The sequence below is a fragment of the Dipodomys ordii genome, unplaced genomic scaffold (assembly GCF_000151885.1).
Source record: "Dipodomys ordii isolate 6190 unplaced genomic scaffold, Dord_2.0 Scaffold12, whole genome shotgun sequence".
NCBI lineage: Eukaryota > Metazoa > Chordata > Mammalia > Rodentia > Heteromyidae > Dipodomys > Dipodomys ordii.
The window spans coordinates 17537375-17551101 of NW_012267228.1; the positions used below are offsets into that span (position 1 = coordinate 17537375).

General features: G+C 41.9%; 1 protein-coding gene across 5 annotated transcripts in view; it reads left to right on the forward strand.

The window, feature by feature from the left end:
- The window catches only part of Magi1 (membrane associated guanylate kinase, WW and PDZ domain containing 1), a 549538-nt gene that overhangs the window by 433705 nt on the left and 102106 nt on the right, over positions 1–13727 (forward strand). For 4 of the 5 annotated variants that reach the window (XM_013010552.1, XM_013010554.1, XM_013010553.1 and 1 more), the window contains exon 4: positions 10930–11136. In XM_013010552.1, coding sequence (XP_012866006.1) covers positions 10930–11136 — 207 coding nt within the window. Of the gene's footprint in view, positions 1–10929; positions 11137–13727 lie in introns of those variants that run through there. The other variant, XM_013010555.1, reaches the window with a different exon arrangement.

Consider the following 13727-nt stretch of genomic DNA (forward strand, 5'->3'; position numbering starts at 1 on the left):
GTACTGCCATGGCCAGCTTGTTGGTTTTGGTTTTGAACTACAATCCTCCTGGATCTCTCCTCCCTGAATAGCTGGAATTACACATGTGAGCCACCAAAGCTGGCTTCCTAACCACAATTTACCACCTGGAATTTCTTTGTCTTGACCACTGTGGATTCCAGAGGGGGCAAGTCTAGTAAAATTGTAAAGCAACACACTTTTAAATATTGAAGTAAAAGTAATAAATGTATTTGTCTGCTGTTGTTATGATACATGTTCTCCAAAGGCCCACATGTGAAGAGTTGGTTCTCCAGTCCATGGTGCTGTTGTGACAGTGCTGGAATCTTTACCTTTAAGAGGTGGGGCCTAAATAGGAAGTCATATAGAGGTGTGTCCTGGAAAAAGGTGTGGGAAGTGAGAGAAGGGATGGTTAGGAGGTGGGTGACAGTGTTCCTTGTAGTCATGTACTGTTGTGTAGAATGGGAACTTCTTTGTACAACTAAAGATAATAAAAGAAAAAGAAAAGGTATGGGGAGCCAGGCCCCTCCCCTTCTTCTGTCTTTGCCTCGTAGCCACAGGAGGTGAGCAGATTGCTACCCATCTCACGCCAGGATACCTTACCTGACACAAGCCCAAAGCAGATGAGTCACCATGTTCTGGAACCTGAGGCTGCGAGCTAAAACGAAGCTTTCCTCTTAAATTGACAATCCCAGATAATCTGACACAGTGATCTAACACAATGATTGAATAAGTCCTACCACGAAGAACATAAAATTATGTAAGTCCAGGCTGCTTGCCTTCCTCCTCCTCTCCATAGGAAAACTTCAGAAGATCTAGTACAGATACTCAGAAAACTTACATGTGAGCAATGTATGTATAGGCACTGTTGCTTATTTTTCCCTGGCCTTTCTGATTGTACTTAACATAGCTTGGAGATCCAATAAAGCATGTCTTGAGCTAAGCAACTTTTGTTTTTGGGGGGGGGTCATGGGGCCTGAACTCTGGGCCTGGGCGCTGTCCCTCAGCTCTTCAGCTCAAGGCTAGCGCTCTACCACTTGAGCCATAGCGCCACTTCCGGCTTTTTTCTTTTTGCTTATATGGTGCTGAGGAATCGAACCCAGGGCTTCAGGCATGCAAGGCAAGCGCTCTACCACTGAGCCACCTTCCCAGCCCCCAGCAACTTTTAAAAGTTGTAATTTGGCCTCCTCTCAGGGAGGGCACAGGGCACTGCTGCAGAGGGGCTGAGCTAATAAAGCCCCAAAGCCCAATCATAACCTTCAGATTTGTTTTCAGGCTAATGTCTATCTGGGATTTTGTGTTGTCAGGGCAGTAAGATTTGAGATCTGGAATACAGTAGAGCCTCTTTCCTCTTTCTGCAGACCTGATGTCTAGGAAGAGATTGACTAAGACTTTGAAGAGAATTGACAAAATCTGGCTGTATACCTGTTGTCCCGGTCATATAACAGACAGGGCTAAGGGTGCTGCAATTTCCCTGCTGCCTGGAAATGGACACTTCCTTCCCAGCCTTGCTGAATATTCTGTGTATTCATTCATTCATTTATTCAAGATACCATTCTAAATAAAAAACAAATATGAAGGCTGGTGTGGTGACACACACCTGTAATCCCAGCTACGCAGGAGGTAGAAGTAAGTGGGTCACAGTGCAAGGCCAAAGGGCAAAAGTACAGAAGCCTGTCTGAAGAAGGACTAAAAGCAAATAAGGTTGTAGGGGCATGGTTCAAATGGAAGAATACTTGCCTAGAAAGCTCTTACCGCTAAATTCAAACCCCAGTATCACTAATTTTAATAAGAATAAATAGTGAACCGTGAATATAGTCACCATGTGGTTCTTTAACTGTTTAGTGGACAGGACTCATTCAAATAATGAAAGAAATAAACATTTTTACATTCTAAGTGTCCGTGAAAGAAATAAACATTTTTACATTCTAAGTGTCCGTCTTAGGGACTCCTTCGAAGGGTTTCAGATTCACATTGAAATCTTGAAAGGCTTTCCCTATAGAACAAGTGATTGAGCAGAGACAAGGTGAGCAAGCTAGAGTTAGGTGGTAGATACATCAGTGTGCATTTTGCCTAACAACTGTTCTTACAGCTAACAACACATTGTATTGGTGATGGTGAAGTGTTGGCTCTTAAGATTTTTTTTTTTTGTAATTAAGCACCAAGTTTAATTATTATAAGAAAAAGGAAGGCGGTTATCCTCCTGGAATAACTCCTCTCCTTGTCTCTTAAAACAGGACAGATGGTGGTGCTATGTGCTCAGATAAGAAATGAATAGTGGCATAGGCCTATAATCCCAGCTTGTGGGAGGCTGAGGTAGGAGGATCATGAATTTGCTACATAGCAAATTCCAGGCTAGTCTAAACTACTTCGTGAGACTTGACCGAACAAAGCTGGGTGCCAGTTGCTTATGTTTGTAATCCTAGCTGTACAGGAGGCTGAGATCTGTGAAGCCAGCCTGGGTAGAAAAGTCTGTGAGAATCTTATCTCTAGTTAACTAGCAAAAAGCAGAAGTAGAGATGTGGCTCAAGTAGTAGAGGGCCAGCCAAGCATGATACACACACACACACACACACACACACACACACACACAATACAATAAATGGGCCATATTGCCATATTGGAAGAGAATAGGGGCTTTGCCATAGAACTCTCCCTCCCTGATCTACTATCATGTTGATTGGTTGCATACACCCACACATATTTCCAACAGAGTAGCCACGATTCTGCTGTTAAGGAACCTGACCATCCTTCCTCACAAGGCCTAGAAGAAATTCCTGGTAGTTTGTCAATGAGTTCTGCAGGCTGAATCAGCTCCCCATTCTGTCGCCAGGCAGAAATGACATCAAGGCATGGCAGAAAAGATAAGAATAAACTCCTTGGCTCAACTTCCTAATTGTGCACTGAGCTCATTTGTGTGATACGGTGCTTGAAATAATAAATCAACTGAACCATTCCCTTTTGCCTTTTTTTTTTTTTTCCTGTTGACATTTTCACTTGGTGAGACAGGTTGCTGCCTCTGCCTGCCCTGGGGACTTGCATAGGAGAAAGTTTACAAGGGATGAACTATTCAGGGCTTGGGGAGCTTGCGCACATGCCTGTTTTACAAATGCCTTTGGGTAGGAGAGGCCGATTATACAATGAGCCCTGCAAAGGTTTTCACTTCAGCATAGAAATGTCGTGCCAGGGTGACATTTCGAAATGGAGTTATGGGTTGCATATTCCTGCATGTTAATTAGGAAGGGGATATCAGCCTCAATAATGTTATTGTTGTGCTTCCTAGAAGGTCTACAGAAAAGCAGCTGTCAATGGTATACTTTTAGGGGACAGAGAGCTAAAGCAGGGGTGAAGAGAACTCTTGTTGGCCATTGAGGAAAATGCGATGGTCTTGGAGTCCTGTTCTTCAGCGGGTACTGGAAGCCGGCTGTTGTGATAAACTCTGTTGGCAAACTCTGTCACAGAATGTTCTCTGTTGATAATGAGAAGTAGCCAAAAAAATCTGGGCTGTCCTCAGCTGTTCTGTGCAGAGAGAAGTCAGGGCCAGGGAAGTTTTGCTTCATTCCCCAAGGACTTGTGGAGTTTAAAGCATTCATATCAGACACAGACAGATCTGTGTTGGAATACCAAGCCTTTCTCATTATCTACATGACTCTCGGTTTCTTCATCTGAACATTGGCATATTGGTACTTTTTCTGCAAGGTTAGAAATGTTCACTTGTAGCCAAGTGCTGGTGGTTCACGCCTGTAATCCTAGCTACTCAAGAGGCTGACATCTGAGGATCGAGGTTCAAAGCCAGCCCGGGCAGGAGTGTCCATGAGGCTCTTAGCTCCAATAAACCACTCAGAAAACCTGAAGTGGTGCCGTGGCTCAAGTGGTAGCATGCTAGCCTTGAGCTGAAGAGCACAGGGACACTGCCCAGACCCAAAGTTAAAGCCCCATAACCGGCCCCGCCCCTCCCCCCTTGTGATCTCTGTTCGGTGTCATATTCTAAATCCCTGGTAGTGGACATCTCATTATAGGCATAAGAGGGCATCTCATTGTTTGCTTATCCCTCTATACTTTTATCCTTTTTGTAGAGTAGAACAAAGGAAGGGAAGCAGTTGAAAGAAAGTGATGTGAGCTGGTACATGACACTATCATGTATAGAGCAAAGAAGTAGCAAGGCAAAGTAGCCGATCTGCAGTAATTCAGATGTAAGTGGTGCCACAAAAAGAAGCTGCGTGAAGCCAGGGGTGGTGGTACATACCTGGAATCCCAGCAACTCGTGAGATATAGGCAGGCAGAGGAGGATCAAGAGTTCCAGGCCCACCTGGGCTGGACCAAAAAAGGAGGAGGTTGTGCCTGGGTGCATAGCCTTATGCCAGTCTTCTACTTATTTTCAAGAAGCTTCTCCTATAGAAGACAGAAAAAGATCCCTTAGTACCCACCATCCCACTTACCCTGAACTGGCCTATAAGACACATATCTGTAGCTCTGGGCCTCTGTGGTCCTCATCAACAAAGGGGAAACAATCCTCTCCATGGAATGTAGGGCCTGGGTGGCAGCAGCATGTTGCCTGCATACTTGTTAGAAATCTGGACATCAGGCTTACCTTGACCTGTGTGTGGGCACTTGTATTTCATGTTTGTATTTCAATGTTTGCACATTGCAACTGAGGAGCACTGATGCATACCACATAGAACACTCATGAGGATCGCATGTCTGTTGCATTTTTACATTTTATTTCCAGTGCATAGTATCGTGAGGGTATAAGAAAGACCATCTGTAAGGAAATGAGTGACAAGGTAAAAAATGATAACTTTGCACAAGTGAGAGGCCATACTGATTTGATTCATTTGTACTCAGGGTCTGGGGTTACGGGCTTCCTTCACTGTTTTATAGAGCTTTAGAAATGGATTTGCATTCGCCATTAATTTTTAAATATGTGTGTGGGAAGCATTTTCTTTGGCTTGGCCCAGGTCAGAGGTTGTGTCTGTTAATTAAGGCCAGCATTGCCTTCCTGTGGCCTCTTGCCTCCCTCCCCTTTCTTCTCTAGCCACCATCCCTGTTGAGTTTTATTGTCGAACCAGTTCTGGAAGGAGCAGCATAGAGGACTTGAGAAGGAGCCCAGGCTCCTCAAGAAGGGTGCGCAGGGCCCCAGGGTGACTGTGGGACAGGCAGACTCATAGCTCTCCTGAACTGTGGATCCTAGGTTACCACTGGCCGTGTGGTTCTCTTAATTAAATTTCCACTCATTTCTAATTCTTCTGATGATCTGTACTTCATATCAGCCAGCAGTTCAAGATCCTTGGCATAGAGACCCTTGTGCATACTGCATAATTTGCAAATGTTGTACTTCTGCCATGGCTAGACTTGGCTTGATGATAACCAGTATGGAAACTTGATAAAGTTTCTGGATGATAGGAGTTGGGATCTCAGATTCCCCAGTTGTTGCTCAGGTCAAATAAGAGGTGAGTGGGCTAGGTACAGGCAGTGGAGGACTAAGAACGTATGAGATGACTTGTTGCCCAGGAAAGCTAGTTTACCGCATCATAACCTACCTCATTGGCCAGAAGCCCAGTGCCAAAATGGATTTACCCAGAATCAATTCATTGAAAGACTATCCTGTGAATTCTTGAGGATATTCTTGAGTTTGGGGTTTTCATACTGCCTGCTCATGCTGTTACGTCTGCCCCATACCTTAGATTGCCAAAGCTTTAGGACAGTATCCTGGATTTAAGGTGTTGTTGGCGAGACCCACACCAAGGGAGAAGTAAAACTTATTGGCAGAAAGCCTCAATTCATTGAAGGTGTTGAGGCAAATCAGCTTTAGACCTCCATGTGCTTATCAGCACTGCCCATGAGAGGCAGAGCCCATGGAACGAGCCCTTGCAGTTATTCTAGTGGCATAGAGATTCCAGGTATAATTGGAAATGTTCCATATTCAAGTTATTTCAAAATAGCAGGTGGGTAGAACGCTTGACTAGCATGCAAAGTGCAATTTTCCAGCACGGAAAGAAAAAACCAGATAAAACAGTAGGAGGTGTGGGGCAAGGAATGGGGAGAGGAACAAGTAACCCAAAACATATCTCTAAAGGAACACATGAACCCTCTGCAATTAGAAGCCACTAGGTGGCAGCTTTGCTGTGGAGGTTACCTTACTGAAAATGAGAAAGGCTGAGAAGATTGACTAATAACACCCTGCCATATGTGTAATGTCTTCTGGTTGACAGAGTGCCTTCAAAAGATGTGGTATTGTGGACAAGCGCTGGTAGTTCACACCTGTAATCCTAGCTACTCAGGAGGCTGAGATCTGAGGATCATAGTTTGCAGCCATTCTAGGTAAAAAAGTCCCTGAGGTTCTTTAATTACACACACACACACACACACACACACACACACACACACACACAGTGGAGCTGTGGCTTAAGCAGTAGAGTGCTAGTCTTGAGCAAACAAAGCTCAGCAATAGCAGCCAGGCTCTGAATTCAAGCCCCAGAACAAGTACAAAAAATAAAATAAAAATACAGAATATGTGGTACTGAATTTTCACCATCCTCCTGTAGGGTTATCATGGGGAGGGGTACTCCCATGTGTGAGAGAATCTGAGTATACAAGTCTTGGTTATTTGGTTAGAAGTAGGATTGCTTGCTTATTTTGTTTGACTGTTTATTTGTTTTTAGCAAAACAAAAATTTTCAAGACTTGCCAGCCAGTTTAAATATACCTTGGTAATTAAAAGTGATATAGCATTGCTTTGATCTTAAAGATTAGAAACCCAGCATGGAACACTGAGTAGCATTTATCCAGCCTTATTCTGGTAGTTGACTTGAGCAGGAACAAAAAATTTGAAAAGGGCCAGCTCATTTGCTCACAATGATAGGTGCTCTAAGCGTGATCTGGGTCATGTCTTAGAGTTCCAGCTTTGAGACTCAGAGCAAAGACTTACTAAAAGTGGTGGTTTTTTTAATTTAAAAAAAAAAAAAGCCTTGCTCTCAGGGAGCCTCACAGTCTCTTCTTGGAGAGACTGGAACTCTAGGCTGTCTTCTTCAAGTTCTTTATTGGTATGGGGTGCTGACTATCCTGAACACTGATGACATACCTATATATATTATATGAGACCAGATGAGGAGGATTTAAAATTAAATTCCGGGGTGATTATGGGTCATTTTAACTCAGGGTGGAGATTAGATTTCAAATAGCTAACAGTTTTATTTTCCCAGTCTTCACCAAATAGTTCTCACTTAAGTCCATGAAAAAGTTAGTTCTGGTACCTGATGCACTCAGCACCCTCATAGAATGCATGGGGGTGGAGTTCTTTGATGTCACCCCCTAGAAGAGCAAGGTGAAGTGCAGTTCTTCAATCACACATACACTAATTCTCCCTTGATCCAGGAAACTGTATACTGGGTATCTTCCTTTAACTGGTTCATCTTAATTCCTGTACCTAAGTGAAACTTAAGAGAGGGTTCCTGAAGATCTTAATAATAGATTGCCTTCAATGAAAATACTTATCTTCACTAGAATATGTTAAATCAAAACATGGTACCCTTTGATCTAACATGCTTTTTAAACACTTTTCTGGTGGCACTGAGCTGTGAACTCAGGACCTTGTACTGGTTAAGAAAGTCTTATAATCCCCCCTCCTCCACAGGTTGCCCCAGCTTTGTGATCTCTCTGTCTCTGCCTATTGGAGGGGGGGGGGCGGACATATGCTACCATGCTCAACCAACTGTTTTTTATTTGTATGCTGATATTTAGCCTGTTATATCCCTCTTGAAGAAGTGTGCATTTGTATTCATAAATTTGATGATTGAAAAACACGGTAAAGAAATGATCTCAAACTTTCTACTCTTGAAAAGGAAACAGAAACAGTATCTATGAGGATCAAGCTAACTCTAAAAGTAACTATAAGAAATAAAATAAGGTTATTATCTGTAGGTCTCATGACAATAAATAAGGTTATTATCTGTAGGTCTCGTGACAATCAATGTTTGAGTTTTGGGGTTTGTTTTTTTATGATTGTGTAATGAGATTTTTATGTTGTGTAACTAGGTACTAAGTTTAGACAGTAGGTTGGGTCACTGGGAAAAGCAATGTGTACATGATTTATTATTATTTACAAACTCAGCTTTACTAACACAGAATTGCAGGCCAGGATTTGTTGAAGGACTCAGCGTCACCTCTGATCTTGCTGGCTTTGCTCTCAGAGACATAAAATGGCCAGTGGCATCTGACATTGATGTCGTTCCCCACTAGTCACTGAAGCAGGCTGAAACTTCTCAACTCTCTTTCATACATACACACATATTTATCCTTGGCTTATTTAAGACATTTGGGCCATGGAAGTTCAAGTACTGCTGGAAGAAGCAGGACAGGTAGATCAAGGAAAGGAAATACCTGTTTCCCTCAGCACAGAGCATGAATAGTAGTGCTTATAAACCATGTTTCTGATTGTACATGACCATATTTTCATGACTTTGTTCATATCTGAATACATCTATTTCCACTCAGTGTTTTCTGTGTGTGTGGGAGGGGGGTGGTATGTATGTAAGAGAGTCTTTTTTATATTCTCACTTGGCTTTCTTGCTCACAGTTGAGGTGCTGTAACACTAGACCCACATCTCCAGATCAGCATTTTGCTGGTTAGTTTGAGATAGTGTCTTGCAGACTTTTATGCCGAGCTGACTTTGAACTTCAATCTTCCTAGTGCCTGCCTTTCTAGTTCTAGGATTAGAAGCATGAACCACTGGCACCTGCCTACTTAGTGTTTTCTTTAAGATTTTTTTTTTTTTTGGTCAGTCCTGGGTCCTGAACTCTGGGTCTGGGCACTGTCCCTCAGCTATTCAACTCAAGGCTAGCACTCTTACCACTTGAGCCACAGCACTACTTATGTGGTGCTGAGGAATCAAACCCAGGGCCTCATGCATGCAAGGCAAGCAATGAGCCACCTTCCCAGCTTCAAGATTTTTAAAATAGATTTCTATTAATTTATTTTTAGTTGGGCATATAACACTTTATTGGCATAAATACCGTGTGCATGTCCTTTTTTATTGTAAACATGATGTACAGATGGGTTACAGTTATCTAAGTCAGGTATTGAGTACTTTTCTTTTGCCCAAGTAAACATGGACTATGCTACTCCTGTTCATCTCATCTCGCTGAGAAGACAGGAGGCATATACACTTACTGATTGAGATGGAGTCTTGCTAATCTTTTGTCATCAGCCATGATCTCTGCTTTCTGAATAGATAGGAGCCAGGCTTGAATCACTGTACCGGACCACTTTTTTTTTTTTGTCGGTTGCGGGGCTTGAACTCTGGGTCTGGGTGCTATATCTCAGCTCTTCAGTTCAAGGCTAGCACTCTACCACTTGAGCCACAGCACCACTTCTGGTTTTCTGAGTAGTTTATTGGAGTTAAGAGTCTCACGGACTTTTCCTGCCAGGGCTTTGAACCGTGATCCTCAGATCTTAGCCTCCTGAGTAGCTAGGATTACAGGCATGAGCCACCAGCCCTCAGCTTTACTTAAAAAACAAAAAACAAAAACAAAGACATAAACCTCTTGTTTCCATTTCTTGGAATTCATTTCAATAATCATCATTTTATATGATCCTATGCACATAGCTATTGAGCCCTTGTAATCCTCTCCTATGAATATCCTCCTTTGGGCTCACTGTGCAACTATTTAGAGTCCTGTCTAATTTATTATGTCCAAGTGTAATTTTTTCGTCATTTATTGCCCATTGGGTTTACTTGTAGATTTATAGGCACATTCTAATTATTACAAATGAGGGAAATTATGCAATCTGTGTTTCTTTGGGTCTGGCTTATTTTTCTTAATATAATTTTTCCAATGTCATTCTTTCTGGTGGAAGTATACAAACCCATTGTGTACATATGCCACATTTTCTTGATCCATTTGTCCATCTGAGTTGATTCCATATTTTACTTATGGTAAATAATGCTGCAATGAACACAGCTGTGTTGGTGACTTCAGTGTGGCCTGGTGTACTTTTAAATGTAAACTTTCAGAAGGAAAATCTTTTTACTATCACCTCTATTATTTATTCCACTGATTCGCTTCTTATTATATAAAGCCATTTTTTTACACTCCTAGTTAAAAAGAAGTGAGCTTTTTTAAACCATGGCTTTTTTCTTTTCATTGTAAAGGCTGATAGAACTTACCCAATAGCTTTGACTCCACAATTTAAAATAAAAAAAGAATGCAAAAATCTATTTACTGTAACCAATCAGAATCCTACAGCGCATTGGAAGTGAAGACAAACCATGACTAGAAGATATGGTCCTAAACAGAGCCCGCAACCACAACAACACAGAGTTCTCTGTTAAAACTTGGCAAGGGTTTGTTCCCTCCCTGCCCGACCCTGAGAGTCAAGCCTGCCATTTAGTTGAAGAGGTGCCACGTGGTATTCACTGCCCTCCTTTTAAAATATTGCCCTGGTCCCCTGTAGAAGAGGGAAGGTGACCTCAACTTCTGAGGCCTGCAAAGCCGCTGACAGTAATGAGTTTTTATTTTCTGTTGGAGGAACTCCCTCTGAATGGGATTCAGCATTGTGCTGGTGCCTACATATGAATAGATGACCGATTGAAATTCAAATTTAATGAGGATGCAGGTTTACTCTTCAGTACAGCTGCCTTTGGTTTTTTTATTTGTTTTTTTTCTTTTGTTTGTGTTTTGTTTTTTGGCCCTGGTGGGTTCTTTGCATCAAAACAGTTGAGCTTTTCTCTTCCTTAGTGCCATCACCCTAAAGTTAACTGGGCAGGAAAGACATCTTTGCCAACCCATTCCAGAAAAGAAATCCAGTGTGCTCTAGTTTTCCAGTTTGCTTTTCTTTTATAACATAAGTGTGAGATTTGGATGTTAAATCTTGGTGGGGGGAACAACAGAGTATTCTTTTTGAAACATGCAAATGTGTCTCTTCATCACCTAGGAAACTATTATGGGACACCCAAACCTCCTAGCCAGCCAGTCAGTGGGAAAGTGATCACGACGGATGCCTTGCAAAATCTTCAGTCTGGCTCCAAGCAGTCGACTCCGAAGCGAACCAAGTCCTACAATGATATGCAAAATGCTGGCATAGTCCATGCGGAGAACGAGGAGGAGGAGGATGTTCCTGAAATGAACAGTAGCTTTACAGGTAAAGGCCACAGTGTGTCCCAGATGGATGGATGGATGCATGCATTCATGTTGGGTGAGAGGGTGGTATAGACAGGTTTGAGTCTTAGGAACATTGCTAACATTCATGATCTGTGCTGAGGGAAACAGATAGGTCCTTTCCTTGATCTACCTGTCCTGATTCTTCCAGAAGTACTTGAACTTCCATCCCCCAAATGGCTTAAATAAGACAAGGGTAAATAGGTGTGTATGTATGAAAGGGAGTTGAGAAGTTTCAGCCTACTCAATCTTTTTTTTTATTCCAGAATGATCAATGTCTTAAGTTTTTTTCTTTGTTCATGGATTTTTTGGGGGAGGAGGAGTGCTTGGAACTTCTCTAGAATTGCAGTTAGTAAAGATCCACTGAAATATAAGAATTTGTTTTGTCAGTTTAATGTCAGTTGATGCTGTATGGAGGTCCAGCAACATATCCTCCCACACACCCTGGTAAGTGCAAGTATTAAGAAAGTATATCCTGGGCTGAATTAACCTATGTAAATCTTTTATATCCTTAAAGAGACAGAGGTGGAAAAATTTAAGAAGACGATGACATTGGTATCATAACAGTAAACATAACCCAAACCTTTTGCCAGAAGTATTGAGTGAAGCAGATGGAGCTGTTTGCCATGAGGCTTGGTTCTTGGTAGTTATCTTTTTATGAATAATATACTTGATTTCATTCACCTGGGAAAGGACCAGCTAGTATTTCTAAGTAGTTTGAAGATTTGAGTCATGAAAATTTATATTCTTAGACTGGGAAGGTAGTTCAGTGGTAGAGTGCTTGCCTCGCATGCATGAGGCCCTGGGTTCAATTCCGTAGCACCACATAAATAGAAAGAGCTGGAAGTGGCACTGGCTCAAGTGGTAGAACACCCAGGCCCAGAGTTCAAGCCCCACAACCAAAAGAAAGAAAAAGAAAAAAAGAAGAAAATTTCATTCTTCCAAACTAGAATAGGGTAGACTTCTTTTTGACTTTTAATCACAGTATCTGGAAGAAATTTCTCATTTTTGTGTATGCTTTTTATTAAAAATCAACTGATTCATCCCTCGGGATGAATAAACATTCCTTTGGGGATATTTTATGTATTTATAGTAATTCTCAAGAAAGCAAAAACATTATAGAAAAGAAGTGTTAACTTTTCAATTTTTTCTTTTCTTTTCCCTTTTCTTCTCTTTCTTCTGTTCAAGTAATGTGTCTTGTAATTGTGGTATCTTCTTAACATTTCATTTTAAAAACATCTTATGCCCTAACATGTATCTCCATGGTTCAATAAATAAGACTAGCAAGTTTTATCATAAAACCCAAAATGTAGATATGGTCATAGCAACTAATGACATTGCAGGTCAGGTGCTGAGAAGCAGCTCTTCAGGAAGACTCTGTCCATGGTCCCTAGGAAGATTTCTCAATAGAAAACAAGAAGAAAGTAGAAGTAGCTGGCTCTAGGACTATTTGCATTTCTTCTCTTTTTTTTCGTCTTTTTTTTGTTGGTCATAGGGCTTGAACTCTGGACCTGAGCGCTGTCCCTCAGCTCTTCAGCTCAAGACTAGTGCTCTACCACTTGAGCCACAGAGCCATTTCCGGTTTTCTAGTGGTTTATTGGAGATAAGAGTCTCATGGCCTTTCCTGCCCTGGCTGGCTTTGAACCACAATCTGCAGATCTCTGCCTCCTGAGTAGCTAGGATTATAGCAGTGAGCTACCAGTGTCCAGATATTTGCATTTCTTAAATCCAACTGCCATAAATTTCTGCCAATAGAAAGCATGACTTAGAAAATCTGACCTCATTATAATTCCCACTTGAAATTTAGCCTGATAGATAACATTGCTGAAATAAGTGTGATCCTTAGTTTTCTGCACAAAACAGAAAATGAAGTCATGTGGCACGTGATTATGCCCTTCAAGTTCCTACATCCATACCAGGAAGGCCAATAAGGTATGCTGAGAAGCAGTGGTAGAGCCAAGAGAGGGAAGGGGGAAGGCAGATAGACCAAAGGATAGAGATAGCTATGAGATATACATGTATGTGATGAGAAACCCTCAGTATGTAGGACTGCGTTGAATGAATGAAATACCTTCTTGCCTACAAAGCTGATCATCTGTCCTACACTAACTCATATGAAGTCTCTCATGTAATTAACTCTACCCAGTTTATGCTCTGGGGGTGAAGGTAGCTGTGTCTCAAAGAGTTTAGCACTCTGGTGTGCTTTAAGTAGCAATCCAGCATGGCTTTGACCATAAGAGTAACAGCTACTGACTTGACTCTGGTTAGGCCAACTGTGATAAAGGCATGGGAATATCCACTAAAAACAATCTTTACCAGGAATATTTTATATAACCTCTTCCTATCTTTTGCTCCTATCTTGGCAATTTTGAAAGAGTCATGTGCTAAATAATATGCCTAAATGACATGCAGAGTATCTACAGACAGAAGCCAGGGATCCTAGTGGTATCACGGTCCTAGGAACGCAGCCTCCCCTTCTGTTCTGCAGGCGATGATCCAGGCAGATTCTGAGCAACGAACAGAAACTCACTGGAAGGTTGACTGTTGAACACTGACCATGGAACAGGCATCTAC